This window comes from Olea europaea, chromosome 13 (genome assembly GCF_002742605.1).
Source record: "Olea europaea var. sylvestris chromosome 13, O_europaea_v1, whole genome shotgun sequence".
NCBI classification, from domain to species: Eukaryota; Viridiplantae; Streptophyta; class Magnoliopsida; order Lamiales; family Oleaceae; genus Olea; species Olea europaea.
Genome location: NC_036249.1, coordinates 656,040 through 670,478, shown reverse-complemented (window position 1 = coordinate 670,478; position 14,439 = coordinate 656,040). Strand labels below are relative to the sequence as shown.

The 14,439-nt window shown below is 35.6% G+C and overlaps 1 protein-coding gene across 1 annotated transcript; it reads right to left on the bottom strand.

Moving 5' to 3' along the window:
• Window positions 1-530: 530 nt before the first annotated feature.
• LOC111407151 lies at window positions 531-4,427 on the bottom strand. Its single transcript, XM_023036475.1, has 5 exons — window positions 4,127-4,427; window positions 3,196-3,346; window positions 3,040-3,106; window positions 2,705-2,936; window positions 531-1,035 (listed from the first exon to the last, which is right to left on the bottom strand). Exons 1-5 carry the CDS (start codon window positions 4,216-4,218, stop codon window positions 825-827), a joined length of 753 nt encoding a protein of 250 aa, XP_022892243.1. The 5' UTR covers window positions 4,219-4,427; the 3' UTR covers window positions 531-824.
• Between the last annotated feature and the right edge of the window lie 10,012 nt (window positions 4,428-14,439).

Here is a 14,439-nt window from a genome sequence, read left to right as displayed (position 1 = left end):
CTAATTAGATTTTGTTTCGTTGGTTAGATCACCCGTCTTTTTCCATCCTCCTAATCTATATGATGCATCACATTTCACTTTCCTGAGTCGCATTCCCCTATGACTACTTTGGAAAAGGAGTATCGTCACTTGTTAGCATGTAACCCCTCCCCCAAAAGTTCCAGATTCAATAAGGGACACTTTAGTATTTTTTTCATTCATCTCCATCCAATCAAAAAAGACTTATGAAGTTTAGTAAATTCATTTCTGGATCAAACCTTAACTCAATAGTAGTTGAATAAAGACTCGAAATCTGTTTGTTATCCACATTGCGCAGTGATCAAGTAATATATGCCCGTGAATTCTCCCAGTACGATAAGTTGATAACGTTAAACGAGTATTCAGATCTCCATCGATTATCAAACAATGATACCTGTAGCTTCTACTAATTCAACTAGGTCGCCATGAGTTCTCTAACCATAAGACAATGCACCCGTGCAAGTAAACGGAGTTCTAAAATTTGAATAGATATCAAAAGATGTGCTCCACAGTTGAAAGAATAAAATAAAATGCTCTGTATGAATCAGGAGCTCTGTTTCAATTGAGGTTGGCAAATTATTAACTCGATTGTCTAATCAATCCACACAGACTATACATGGATGTACTAATTTTCTCCATAGAGATTTTCCATAAAATAGCTTCAAAACCCTGCCCACAATAAAGCAAGGCGGTTTCTATTTATAAGCCAGATAATATCTAAATCTAGGTTTCCGCAGATTATTTCTTGCTTCCACATGCAATCTAGAGCGTTAACTAATCGCCATTACCTAGACGATACTAGTAAATTACCTCAAATGGGTATCGTAAGTATCAAAAAGGGTATCGGGAACAACAAGGGGCAATTTCTCTATAAACACGAACAGCCTCCTCAGATTTTCCCTCGTGATAGTTGCCATATCTATCACATCCCTGCCGTCCATAAGTACCCATAGATCACCAGAGTTCACCCTCTTTAAGCTATCCCGGCAAAATGGACAAGATTGTGATCTCGTACGCCTGCACCAAACAGATCAATCGGGCTATTATTCGCTTGAAATCATATCAGGAGAATAAATACACAAAGGTATGAAAGGTTCATGTCTCCATCCGCTGTGCGAACATCCCTACATGTGGGGTGAAGAAAAGGACAATATGACCTCATCCGACCTAGCAGGGAGATTAGAACAGAAAAGCTTCACCAGCTATGCTAGAGCATGTTTGGCTAATCTTAAAGTAAATATTTATTTCAAATAATGATATTAAATAAATTCTTCCTTACTTTCGAGTTAAACTAATTTTGAATTAACTCATAAACTACTTTCATTGTAATTAGGTATTTCAAATTTTGACCATTAAAAATTGTTTATTTTAAAACAAACTTAGTTACTTAAAGGGAACTCTTTTAAGCTTTAGCCTAAGTGCCTAACATGCTCGTATGAGACGAGGAGACAGAAACCGGGAAGGACATATAACAACAGCACTCAATCGCTTTCAAAGAAACGGTACGAGAATGCAAAGAATCAAGGTTTGACACCAAATTAATAAAGCCAAAAATGGTATGCAGTGTTATGGTCTCAATTTTGCATATGCAGGAAGACGCATTTATAAAAGCAAGTGCACACATGAGTGCTACTCACTTATCCACCACTCATTTTATTTGCTTATAAACCTTCAGGGTGCCATGTGAAGCAACAGAATACGAAACAACAAAGTTAAAAAAAAAAAAAAAAAAGGAGGCATACAGGGGAAGAAGTGTGTGATGTCCACATTGAAAATTGAAATTAAACCTACATTGGTGAAAATTTAGCTGTATTCATGGAAATCCAACTCGAGACTGGGGGATTAACATAATACTGAAAAGATTCCAGGAAGCATCCATATATTCATTTGTTTCTCCAGCCCTAGGTGTAAATCTCACTTGGCGACGAAGGGAAGTGCAATTACAGGAGAAGATAAAAAGTAAATTGATGGTATAGCAGTTGGTCTAGATACTGCTTTGGGTCCCAGCATGGTGAATACAAGTGGCGCCAGTCCTTGGTCGAGAGGGGGCTCTGACCAAGAAGAAAACAATTACAGAAGAATTACACCCAAAGCTATTCGTAGGATCTTTGAAGCAGTTTTTAAGTGACATATACAGGATAAGCATGGAGCTTTAAACAAGGACTCTCCAACTCTGGTGGCATGTTAGTGTCCGCCTCACACTCCTCTACAGTACTATAGTCATTTTTTTTTTTTTTTTGGCAGTAGTAATAAATAGTTTAATTCAAAGTCGTGTCAATCTTCCAACGAAAATACAAGTAACTGATATCCATGAAATAATTAGCAAATTTAGTTTTGTTCTTCCTTACTTTCCCGTAGTTCTAAGCAGCAAGAGATGAATAACAGGCAAAACAGATATAGAGAGTTGTAAAAAAAAGACAGCAGACAATGAAGTATAAGAGCATGAGAAAAGAAGTTATTCAGGTTCACCCTGAGGTCTGATACAATTTATTCGTAGACACCAAGAGAGAGGTAAAGGTCTCGTGCGTTCCATTCCTTGTTGATCATGTGTACTAAGCCAGACGATATAATACATTCAAAGAGACCAATATGAATTAAATATCTAATATTTATGTACTTGGAAAGTAAAAAGTAGATTTAATATTTTAGCTACAAATTAAAAAGAGAGAAAGTGGAGATACAGTACCATTCTCGGTAGCATTTCAGGCACATGGCATGATTACAGTTTGGCAAGACAAGCTTACAGTTCGTCTCCATGCAAATCCCACATTCTTCTTCCCTTTCAATATCTAATTCAGTGCATTGCCTGTATTCTTCGTCTCTTCTTCTGTATCTCTCTAGACACACAGCTTTCTGTTTATTATCTTCCGAATCCGAGACCCCTCTTTGAAGTTGCAATAAAGAGGGATAAATAACAGCTGACCACAAAATATATAAAAATATAAGATGCAGCCAAAAATACTAGTTTCCAGGTTGGTTGTCAGTGAGACTGTAAAATCAGTCAATGACCACGGAGATTACCATAGAATTCCCTAATGCTTGCTTTTCTCTCGTGCACAGACATAGTTGTAGTGCCATCAACATAAACCTGTGCAACAAAGCATTACTTTCAATTGCTTGCAATGATAAGAGCAAAACTTATGCACGAAAACGAGAATCAACAGAACAAGTATCAACCTTGTATATTAGGACTCGCAACAGTCCAAGAGCTCCAGCAAGGTGGCAGTCAGTCCATTGTACTAGAAAGAGGAAAAAATGTGCCGCTGGACTGTATGAGATTCTCATCTGTAGGCATGCACCATCATATTCCCTTGGAAAATCCGATGCCCTGCAATGACAATAACATATTCAAATTACAAACACGGAGAATGTTCAAGAAAAATTATCAAGCCAGATGATTATAGAAACAACTAACTCAGTTCATAGCAAGCTGATGTACTAATAATTATCCAATATAACAATACAGGGATAAAGTTGAAGCTGTTCGTAATTCAAATTACATACCCAACAGTTCTTACAATAATAATAATAATATGTTCCAAGAGAAAGTTCCTCTTTTTTTTTTTTGGGTAATATCATTGCCTTAACAAACATTTGAATATTGGCACACTAAGGTTAATTTTCTAGTGAATTTCTCTTTTCATATTGTCTCCTGTTGACGGTCCACGAGGAAATTCAACTAAGACGTAATGTTAACAAATTTGCTGGAAGAAAAAAGAAAAAGAACCGTAAAAATATCAAAAATATATATGTTAAAAGCCAAAACCCAGTGGAATATAGAAAAGATACCTTTATCTCAAACTGAAGTAACCAGTAAAGTAATCTATAAACTATCATCATTTGCAAAACTTCCTAACGAAGTGCACTACCAAACTTCTAAAGTATTTTCTGAAAAATAATAATTATGTCTATTTAAACTAATTTAATTAGCACTAGCTCAGTAAAGCACAAAGCAAAATATTGATTAATAATTAAGAAATATAACTGTTTCCGGAAATTTAAAACAAAATATAAAATAGAAGTAAATACTTTTTCATCCTAAAAACTCGAACAAAAATGAAAAATAAATAAATAAAAAAACGTTAGATAGGGAGAGAAAATTACGTACAGAGTATTTGCGTGCTGAATATCGGCTTCGAGAACTTTGAGAGAATCCTTGAAAGAATTCCGCTTTGGAGCTCCACCGCCACCTATGTACATCTCTCAACCACTCTTTTGATCAATAATTTTTTTTTAAATTAAATTCTTTGGAGAATCAAACGCTCATCAGTGTGTATCAAAACTATTTTCCATGATTTCTGATTCTCTTTAGCAACGTCGAAGAATAGTTGGAACTTATTGAGCAGAGAATTTTGAATGAATTTTCTCTTTCTGATTTCTCCTCTTTCCTTCTACAATTTCAATACAGAAAGAGATAAAAAGAAACGGACACGTGGACGGGAGTTGATTACACACTTAAAAAATTATTATAGTAAAATAATTATAGTGGTATTATTTTAATACTTTAATTGGGATAAAGATAAAGTGAAAAAATATTAAACAATAGAGTCGTCAAATTTATGTGACGCTTATCCAGAAATAATTATAGTGGTATTATTTTAAGGATTGGTACGATATTGACTATGAAAATTTATTTTTTTACTGTTAAAAGAGAAAAGTGAATTTCACCTTGAATGAATGAGTCAAAAATAATTGCTGAAATAGTAAAATAATAGTAAAAAAAAAAATTTTGAGTGAAAAAATACTACTAAATGGGGGTTAATACATTTTTTATTTTTTAACCACACATTTCACATTAATACACTATTAAAAAATATATTTTTATGACAAAAATGGAGCTCAGGTCATAATTATTGTACGTACTTTTATTTATTTATTTTTGGAATTTGTTTGTGTCCGCCACTTTCTTCATTTGCATTCGATGCGGTTGCTTTCGGTCCACCGTCCCCGCAGTGCCTTGTTGATATTTACATTTTCTCCTTTGTCCGTGAATTTTGGTAAAATTGTACCTTTTGTCCCACTTGTCGCCAAAATTTTAGTGTTGGTCCCCTATAAGTTGCCTAAATCGAAAATTGACCCCTAAATCTTTATAAAAGTTCAAATTGACCCTTAACTGTTATATGTAATTAGTCTCTAACAATAGAAAACATCCAACTACTCAATTAAATCTTCACATGGCCCCTGTAGAAACATGACTACCTTTCAATTTTTGGGTACTAGCCAAGGTGAAATACAGAATATAATTTTACAAAGTTAGAAGCATGAGGGACCTTGACGAATTAATAAAAAAATAGATGATTTTTGTTGATGACTGACTGTGTAATTATATAACAAGTTGGGGACTAACTTACTCATTTTAAAGTTTCAGTCCACCACTTATTTGACATGCCATGAGGGGCAAAGAATAAGGATGAGCAAAAGTTACATTCCAAAGATTTTTGGATTTACAAAATAACTAGTCTTAAAAAAAATAATAATAAAAAATAAAAATTATAGGATAACAAAAACACTTGATTCTACATTACGAACTGGAGCAAAGACTCTGGTTTTCACCTCCTGTTGTTCCACAATTTTGAAATTTCACTTTATTAGAACCTTCTCTCATCTTTAATATCAAATGTGGCGTTCATACAAAAGTCAAGAGATGATCTTGATATTTGCAATTTCAAAATTTATTGTGGACCGCAAATAATCTTAAGGGATCTTGACGAGTAGCAACGAAAATCCATTCTATAAATGTCAAGAATCAAATTATACTTATCAAATTTTTTAAGGGATCTTGATGATTAGCAACTTTTCAAAGTTTTTTTTTTTTAAATCCCTTTACAGTCATGCTATACTTATCAAAACCTTAAAAATAATAAATTAGAGAATTTCTTCACATTTTGTTGAGGAAGTTCGGTAAATTTACTTCATCTCGACTTGACATTGATGAACACAATTTTAACATATAGATAGAAAAGGAGAGAAATTAGAGTTATAGGAGACAAAAGTAAATAGAATCTAAAATGAAAGTCATATTTGTAACGCTAAACACAACTCATAAAATTATATGTCTCAACCATATATGTTAGCAAAATCTTACTCGCTGAAAATCTTTATCTAGTTATTCAACAGATGCACGCTTAAACAAAATCTCTTCTTGGGCAATTAGCTCGTCCAAAATGGACCTCACAACAAAATTATAATTTTATTTCAATCTAATTAAGTTGGCTAATTTGTCATACTAAAATGGTATATATGTTGATATGTCGTAATCAAATAATTAATTAGCATGCCATATTATTGGTTGTTCAAGGAAATTATGTAGGGAGCATAAATTAAGTTCACGGGATTCAAAACAGACTTCATTTGTGCTGTCATGTGCAACTTTTTCTTTTTTTCTATAAATAATGGAGTCAAGTTGCGACAATGACATTAATGCCTTTTCTAAGGTTCAATCCCAATCTTGGGTGCCTCACCGCCCCGCCCCTGCAGTATCATGAGGGAGGTAAATTGCGAAATGTGCCACAGCAGGTCAGGAAACAAGAGATTGCCCGTACATTAGTGTCCACAAAAAATCTAATTCCATATTTCAGGAATCGATCCCTCACACTGCGGTTGCCAGCAAAGCTGAACTACCCCACTCATGTCTTTTGCACCACTGGAATATGCCTCGGGGGCACGTTATTGCCTTTTTCTACTTGGCAAATAATGCCATTTATATATTTCTATTTCAATTAAGCATTACATTTCTTTATAATTCTTTTATTAACACTAATTTTTCAAATCTTACATTATCTCAATAAAAATAATTTAACGAGATTGTTATAACTTTTTAACAATATATTCTTTAAAAAAATAATTTTTCATAAAATTTATTTTTAAAAAAATGGGGTTCTCAACTTTATTAGTTTTAGTGTATTTTAAAAGATATATAAGATTACGTACCCTTGCATTCATGTCCAAGCTCCCACTACTCTACGCAGCCCTCACCACCATCCCTACTTTAACCGTTTGGAGCTTTCATTTTATGTCGAGTATAAAGAAAGATTTGAGGTCAACATTTAAGATATTTTACATAGAAACAAGATTTTCTAAAGCAAAGCCATTTTCGTTATGAGCATTGTAAAATGTCATTTTAGAAAATTTCCTCAATGAAATTGCCGAAGAGATTAACAAGAAAAGCAATCAAATAGAAACAAAATTTCAACTTAAAAGTGTTGGTTTGTTTCACGATTTAGGATTCAACCATTTTAAAAAGGTTACTTTTAAGTTTAAAAACAAATCGGGTCGTTCATGTTGTAACTTAAAAAATAATTTTCAACCTTAAAAAAATTAAAGCACTTTAATTTTAAGTTTTAATATAAAATTAAAACATATGGTAACTTATATTTTAATGGTTTGATTGTGGGGATTAATTTTATCCCTATAAAAGGGAGTTATTTCATTTGAGAAAAAGAACTTGAGATACAAGGAAAATAAAATACTACATCTATATTTTATACTATATTTCTATAGTTTGTGACAATTTCATATGAGGCTCGTTCTTTATCTCCCTATAGTCGTGCCCATAGAAGGAGAGCCACGTGAATTTTATTTTGGAGTCGTATAGTGCCGAAAGAATCCGTACGAAGGGGAGGCAACACGACTTTAGGACAACGTTTTCGACGTGACTCTCAAAACTTGCTTTTCTAACCTTTTTCTTATTTTACATTATTGTTGAATTATGTTTATGTCATTTAATCGATTATGCTAATTGATAAATTTATCTACACACAAATCACCAATTTTCCCAACAATCTAAAGTTGTATTTCATGATTTGTCTGATAAATGACACATTTTTAGCTGCGTTGTTCCTTTTTGTTTATGTTATCTATAGCGGCACAACTAATAACTTAGTTATAAAAACTCCGAGACAAATACCAAGGTCTAAATGAGGAGCATACTTTAGGATCTTCCCATATTCTAGGCCTCAAGGAGAATTTGGTAGAAATCTAGCAAGATCGATGTCATTAGTAATACTTCTTTGAGCTTGTATAATTGGTTGGTGTTCACCATGCACATGCACGGAATACATAATGCATATATCCCTTTGGCCTCCATTTTCTAGAAATGAAAATGAGTGGAATAGTATTTTTTTGAAAAATGAATAGTTGAAAAAGAATGAAAAGTTTTCGATTTAGGTGTAATATTATTGTATGTAAGATTATGTGGTTTAAAATATGAGAGAAAGAAATGGAATGTAATGTAATGAAATTTAATGAGGGCCAAACGGGGATAAAAAAAAAAAGTAATGATACTTATGTTTTGAATTTAGTGAAGCTCCCAGGAAAGCTCAAACTTTTCCCCATCACTTTGGCAATTTCAAAGTTGATAAAATAAAGACCTCGATGCTTTTATAAACAAGGCAGAAGAAGTCCACATCCATGGAAGGTGTGCAAATACCGAGTGCATGATAGTAAAAATTGAAATCTTAATTTCAAGTTGAATAAGAAAAGTTGCAAAGTATTTCCAGTGCAATGACGAATTTGATTGCATTTTGTCTCTTACGCCTGCAACTGATGTAATTAGACCATTTGTATGTGGAGTGTTTGTCAACTAGCTCGAGTTTACTTGTGTACATTGTCTAGTTGGAGGATGTTTTCAACTAATGTTAATGTCGAAGGGAATCGTTTGAGAGTTTAATATGCACAGCCAGTATTTAATCTTCTAACTTAGAAGGTTAGAGCCTTTCCCTCTTAAAATATAAGAAAACAAATTCAATATGATAACTAGAATAAACCGCGTTCCTCCAATCAAAAAACAGTTGCAGATAAAAGGAAAATCCTTAAAACACCTCAGTAGGGTAGTCCATTGAGACGTGAATAAATTTTCTTACTCCAATAGATATCCAAGTAGCTGTTTTTTTTCCATAAAAAATCCTATAATGGTGTTCTGGTGATATTTAATGCTATAATAGTGTTGAAAGACCTAAACTGGCAATGAAATTTGGTTTATTTCCTTTTCAGTTTTAATCATAAAATTCAATTTCAAAATTAATACAAATTAAACATTTTATAAATAAATAATGAAGAGATTGAAATCTAGTATTATCACAAAAAACATATTAACAAGTTTCACATTGTGGAAAGTAAAAGAAAATTTAAGTTGCTTAAGTAGTATCAATTCATGATTTAATAAATAAATAAATAAATAAATAAATATAATATATATATATTAGGTGGATAGATTAATTACCTGTTATCTAAATCATAGAATCTCTTCTACTAAAGTTGTTCAAATTTTAGTAAGTTGTTACATATATATTTGATTTAACAGGAAAAAAAAAAGATTAAAAGGTTTAACTCTCAATAATGGGCATAATTAATATGGTAAAGGAGGTTTAATTTCACAATTAATCTACATAATTTTATTTATAGCCCAGGTGTAACTCGTGTGAGTAATAGTGATTTATTCTAGATTTGTAACTTTTATATTGGTATTATAGTGTTATAAAAAAATTATATTTTATTGATTGTTTAACTTTGTGAAAATGAACAATGGGAAGATGAAATACGAGAAACTTACTATTATTTTTATTCAACTGGTATCTAGTGAATTATGAAAATGAAAACATAAACGCAGCATGATATGAAACATATTCTTGATCATAGTTGCTAAAGTTTGAAGTGTTTCAGATTCCAAATATTAATTGGGATTTCAGATCGCAGTAAACTTTGTAACCAATGAAGATTTCAGTAAACTCTGCATCTGGAATTGCATTTCTGAGCTCCTTAAATTCCTACATCTCATTATGATTTTTTATTTTTTTTTAAAAAGAATTCTATTGATATGTTTGTACCTTTCTATATGTATAATCAGGCGTCAATTTTCATTTCTAAAATCTACTAATCACACTTTTGGTCCACATCACTTGGGGTTTACTTACATGCTCATCATTCTAAACAAATATTATTCTTGCCATCTCAAAGAACCAAAATCCCCTGGTATGATCTTCTTGATTTGTATCAGAATGTAAGTAAATAATTGAGATGGTGGTGGATCAACACCCTCGTGTTTGCCTGGTAGTGCTCAGCGTTTCGTCTACTCCGTCTTGTTTGCCGGGGTAGTGCTCGGCGTTTCATCTACTCCGTCAAGTATATATGACCTGAAAAATGAAGGCGGGGCTTCCTCCCCCGTTTTACCTCCGGTGTGAGAATTAGTTTATAGGCTTGAAAAAATGTGATTGGAATTCTAATGGTGAAAAAGAGAGATAGAGAGAGAGAACCCTCTACCTGTGTCGTGTCCGGAGGTATTTATAGACATTAGGGGCCGGATAACCGCCTGACGGATGTGGTGCCACGTGTTCCACGTTGGCATTCCCATCATGCCCAAGTCCTGAGTGGGGGGTCTCTAGTTTCCCGCCTGGAGATTGTTTTCGTATTAGCGGTCATGAAACCTAGTTGATTTACTAGGAGTTTTATGGCTAAGTGTTTGGATAGGCAGTCCCATGCCAGTTGTAGATCTCACGTAGTGGTGGAGCGCCCTTAGGGGGACGACGACCTCGCGTAGTGGTAGAGCGCCCCTAGGGGGGTCGACGCTCGCGTAGTGGTAGAGCACCCCCTGGAGGTAGTGGTAGAGCGCCCCTAGGGGGTCGACGACCTCGCGTCGAAGTGCTGTGATCCATCTTGCTTGACGTCGAAGGTGGTTTCCTCTACCAACCTATATCATTAGCCCCTACCACTTGTCGATGTTCTTGGCAAGGGGTAACAATTTTCTTTATTTAGGTTGGTTTGAAAATTTTCCTCTCCCCCTTTTTTTGACAAAGGAGTAGTTCGTATTAATAAATCGAACAATGTAAACGCGATCGAGTGGTAATTTTACTGCACACATGGCACCCCACCAATGGTCCCAATATTGGAGGGAAAATTCCCCCCAAAAGTTAGAATTCTTATGTTTATAAAGGGGGGTAATTCCTATTTTTGAGAATCACTTTCACTTTCACTCAACATCCTAAGCCTCCTCCCTTCTAAGGTAATTTTCTCTCCTCTTTTAATCCAATGTCTTGCTTTGAATTTCTTCTCTTCATCTTCTTTGTTGTCATGTATAAAACTATTCTTTCTTCTCCTTCCAGTGAGAAAAGTGATGGGTATAGTGACTCGATCAGACCTTCGTCGGAGGGTATGGGAGGGGATCCAACCGACCCACGGGGGGCTGGTCGACGGAGTTGGCCATCCCCCGCCCTCTCCTAAGTCTCGCGGCCTATCTGGCCCATCGATCCAACCCTCTAGTGACTCTCCTCCTTCATCTGGTAGATCTCTTCATGATATTGATAGTAAAACTCATTCAATCGATTCTCAGGCGTTTGTTCCAAATCCCCCGAAGAGGCACATTAGTTCTTCCAAATTTCCAAACCAAAATTTAGAAATTGGGCGAGACCCGGCTGGTGAGGTTGTCCCCCTAGATATCCCAAAAAGTTATAGTCTTTACAATTCACCACTTAAATTGAAAAAATGTCAAGGTAACTATGGCCGGGTGGATGACTATGTTTATAGAGCCCTCGGTCCTAAAGAAAGACTCCCCGAGTCCGACCTCCGCGAGATAGCCGTGTACAAGGACGTTATGGACGGGAGTCTTCGGTTCCCCATTCATCCCTTTTTTGTGTCGATTTTCAACGAGTTCCACCTTACTCCTAGTCAAATTAATCCTAATGCGTGGAGAAAGGCGTCATATTTTCTATATGTCTGTCTTAAACGGGGAATTTCGCTTTCCATGGATTTTTTCAGGTGTGTCTTCGAAATGCATGAGCTAGTTCAATGTAATGCATTTGTCTATTTTACCACTAGGGTTCCTTTGCAATTTCCTAAGTCCCGGTTCTTCTTCGTCCGGCCTTCAACGGGTCAATTCTCTTTTAACACCAATTCGCGACACCCCCAAATTCATATTTTCAATAGCCAAGTAAAAGTTACCCCCTTTCTAGAAGCTCAAATTCAAGAGTTGGTCGATATACCACCTTTTGCACCTAACTTAGAATCAGTTCTGACCATGAAGAAGATGTTGATAGTGGGGATGAGTCGTCCTACCGATAGGTTGTTTCGATCGATTTTTTTTATATTGCGTGCACACACGTTTACTTATTATTTTTGCTCTTAATTTGTCAAAACTAATGAGTTTGGTTGTGCGCTTTCAGGTATAGACTTTGATCTTGATGGGGTATTGAAGACTCTGTCAGGAGACGATGAGGGGCATGCCTTTGTTGATGGTTAGCTCTTGTGCTCACCTCTTCCATCCTCTCCCATCCCCCCCTTTTTTTTATCTGACTAGCGTCCAGTGATCGATGGTCTTAGCCAAATTTAGCCTTATGTTACCCCGTGCTTAAGTAGCAGGCTATGTCGTCCACAGGGAGAGGGGTCCAGGGGTTTAAGACCTTAGCCAACTTTTTGACATTTCATGGTTCTTCGCCTAGCTGCGTAGGCTCTATCGATCGCAAGGGATGGTCTGGCGGTTGAGGGCCTTGACCAATTTTTTGACTTTTCAAGGCTCTCCGCCTTGCCATATAGGCTATGTCAACCGCAGGTGTGGTCCGGCGGTTAAGGGGCCTTAGCCAATTTTTTGACTTTTCAAGGCTCTCCGCCTAGCCGTATAGGCTATGTCGATCGCAGGGGGTGGTCCCACGGTTAAGGGCCTTAGCCAATTTTCTGACTTTTCAAAGCTCTCCGCCTAGCTGTGAGGCTATGTCGACCGCAAGGGGTGGTTTGGCGGTTAAGGGTCTTAGCCAATTTTTTGACTTTTCAAGGCTCTCCGCCTAGCCGTGTAGGCTATGTCGACTTGCCACGTGTTTTATGTAACGTGATTTTATACCGCAAGCACGGTGTCAAGTTTTGTAGTATATTAAAGAATTGAAAAGTGTCGAACCCACAGGGATTGATATTCGACTTCCACTGAGTACTATAGTTATGTCTGCGTTTACTTTATCTAGACAATCGGATGTTAATTTGATGTTTGAATGCTAAACTAATGTCGATGAATTTAATAATGCAAGAAAAGTGAGGCAATTTCTAAAGATTAATTCAGAATTTCGTAAAGTCTAGGGAATGATTTCACCATATTATCAACATGATTCTCAACCCCTATAGATACTTCCATTAATTATTTCCCGAATTCATAGGCAAGAATCCTAAATTAATTCTATTTCCCCCTCTCGAGCGTCAAATAGAACCTATCTCTATAATTCAACCCCAATATCTCTATTCCGAGTTAAATTTATAAAGATTGTCACGCACTTGGTTCTTGTTTTACCCTCAAAGAATTGCACTTTCTCTCGAAATCTACAAATCTAGATTATATTGTTCTTAGATCATGTCTAAATTTCCCTCTCTCGAGCGTTAAACTTAGAGCATCAATTCATTCAATTGGTGATCAAGCAACCGAAAGCATTAAGCAAGAACAATACAAATCAATTCTAGAAAATTAAATGGAAATACTATAAAGAAATTGAATCATGTCTCAAATAGGTTACATCAAACCCAAGATTTAATAACTTAGTTCATGATTGAGGAGAAGAACATGATAAAATATAAATTAAATCTCATGGAGAAGAGAAAGATAAGAAAAAACTCAGGTTGCAGCTTGATTCCTTCTCCAAGATCCAATGATTCTTCTCTCAATTAGTGTATATCCTTCCTCCTTTCTTCAGCCGTCAAAACCTCCTTTCTTAGGTCTCTCAATATGTATTTATAATCCCCTTAATTTGCATTACGAGTTGGAGTTGGGCCGGGTCGAAAATATTTGGAAAAATTGCATTTTTCCTTTCTCGGCATGCAGCGCCTGGGCGCTGAGTTTCTGTTGGAATTACAGAATTGTGGCGCGTGGGCGCTGAGGGTATAGCGCTTGGGCGCCCGGTTCGTCCGAAACGACATTCTGCGCATATTTCATTATTTTCAGCATAACTTTCTCGTTCGATATCCAATTGAAGTGACTCAAGATGCGTTGGAAAGGTAATTCAAAGGGCTACAACTTTTCTTCAGGAATCATTCTCCAATTCGATCATTTGCTATGTCAAAAATGGGTCTGAATGTGGGACTAAAAATTCGGTGCCAAACTTTTCGGTTGGAAAATGATTTATGATCATATCTTGATTAAATTTGATCCCTTTTGACACCTTCCTTCATCCAATTGACTCCTACCACTCTCGGATCTTCATTTCAAGTTTCGATACAACTTTTGATTATGTGCACTTTAGTCCTCGAATTTTGGATCTCTTACATTTTGGTCATTTCATCAAATTTCGCCAACTTTTGCCTATTTCTTCCATTTGGCCTCTTTTAGCACTTGTTTTCTCCACTTCATCCATCCTTCAAAGTAGCGTGAAAACCACATGTTAGCACCTCTAAAATACTCTCCAAGACAACAAAACCGTGAAATTAATGGCATAATATAATGAGTGTGAATCACTCATC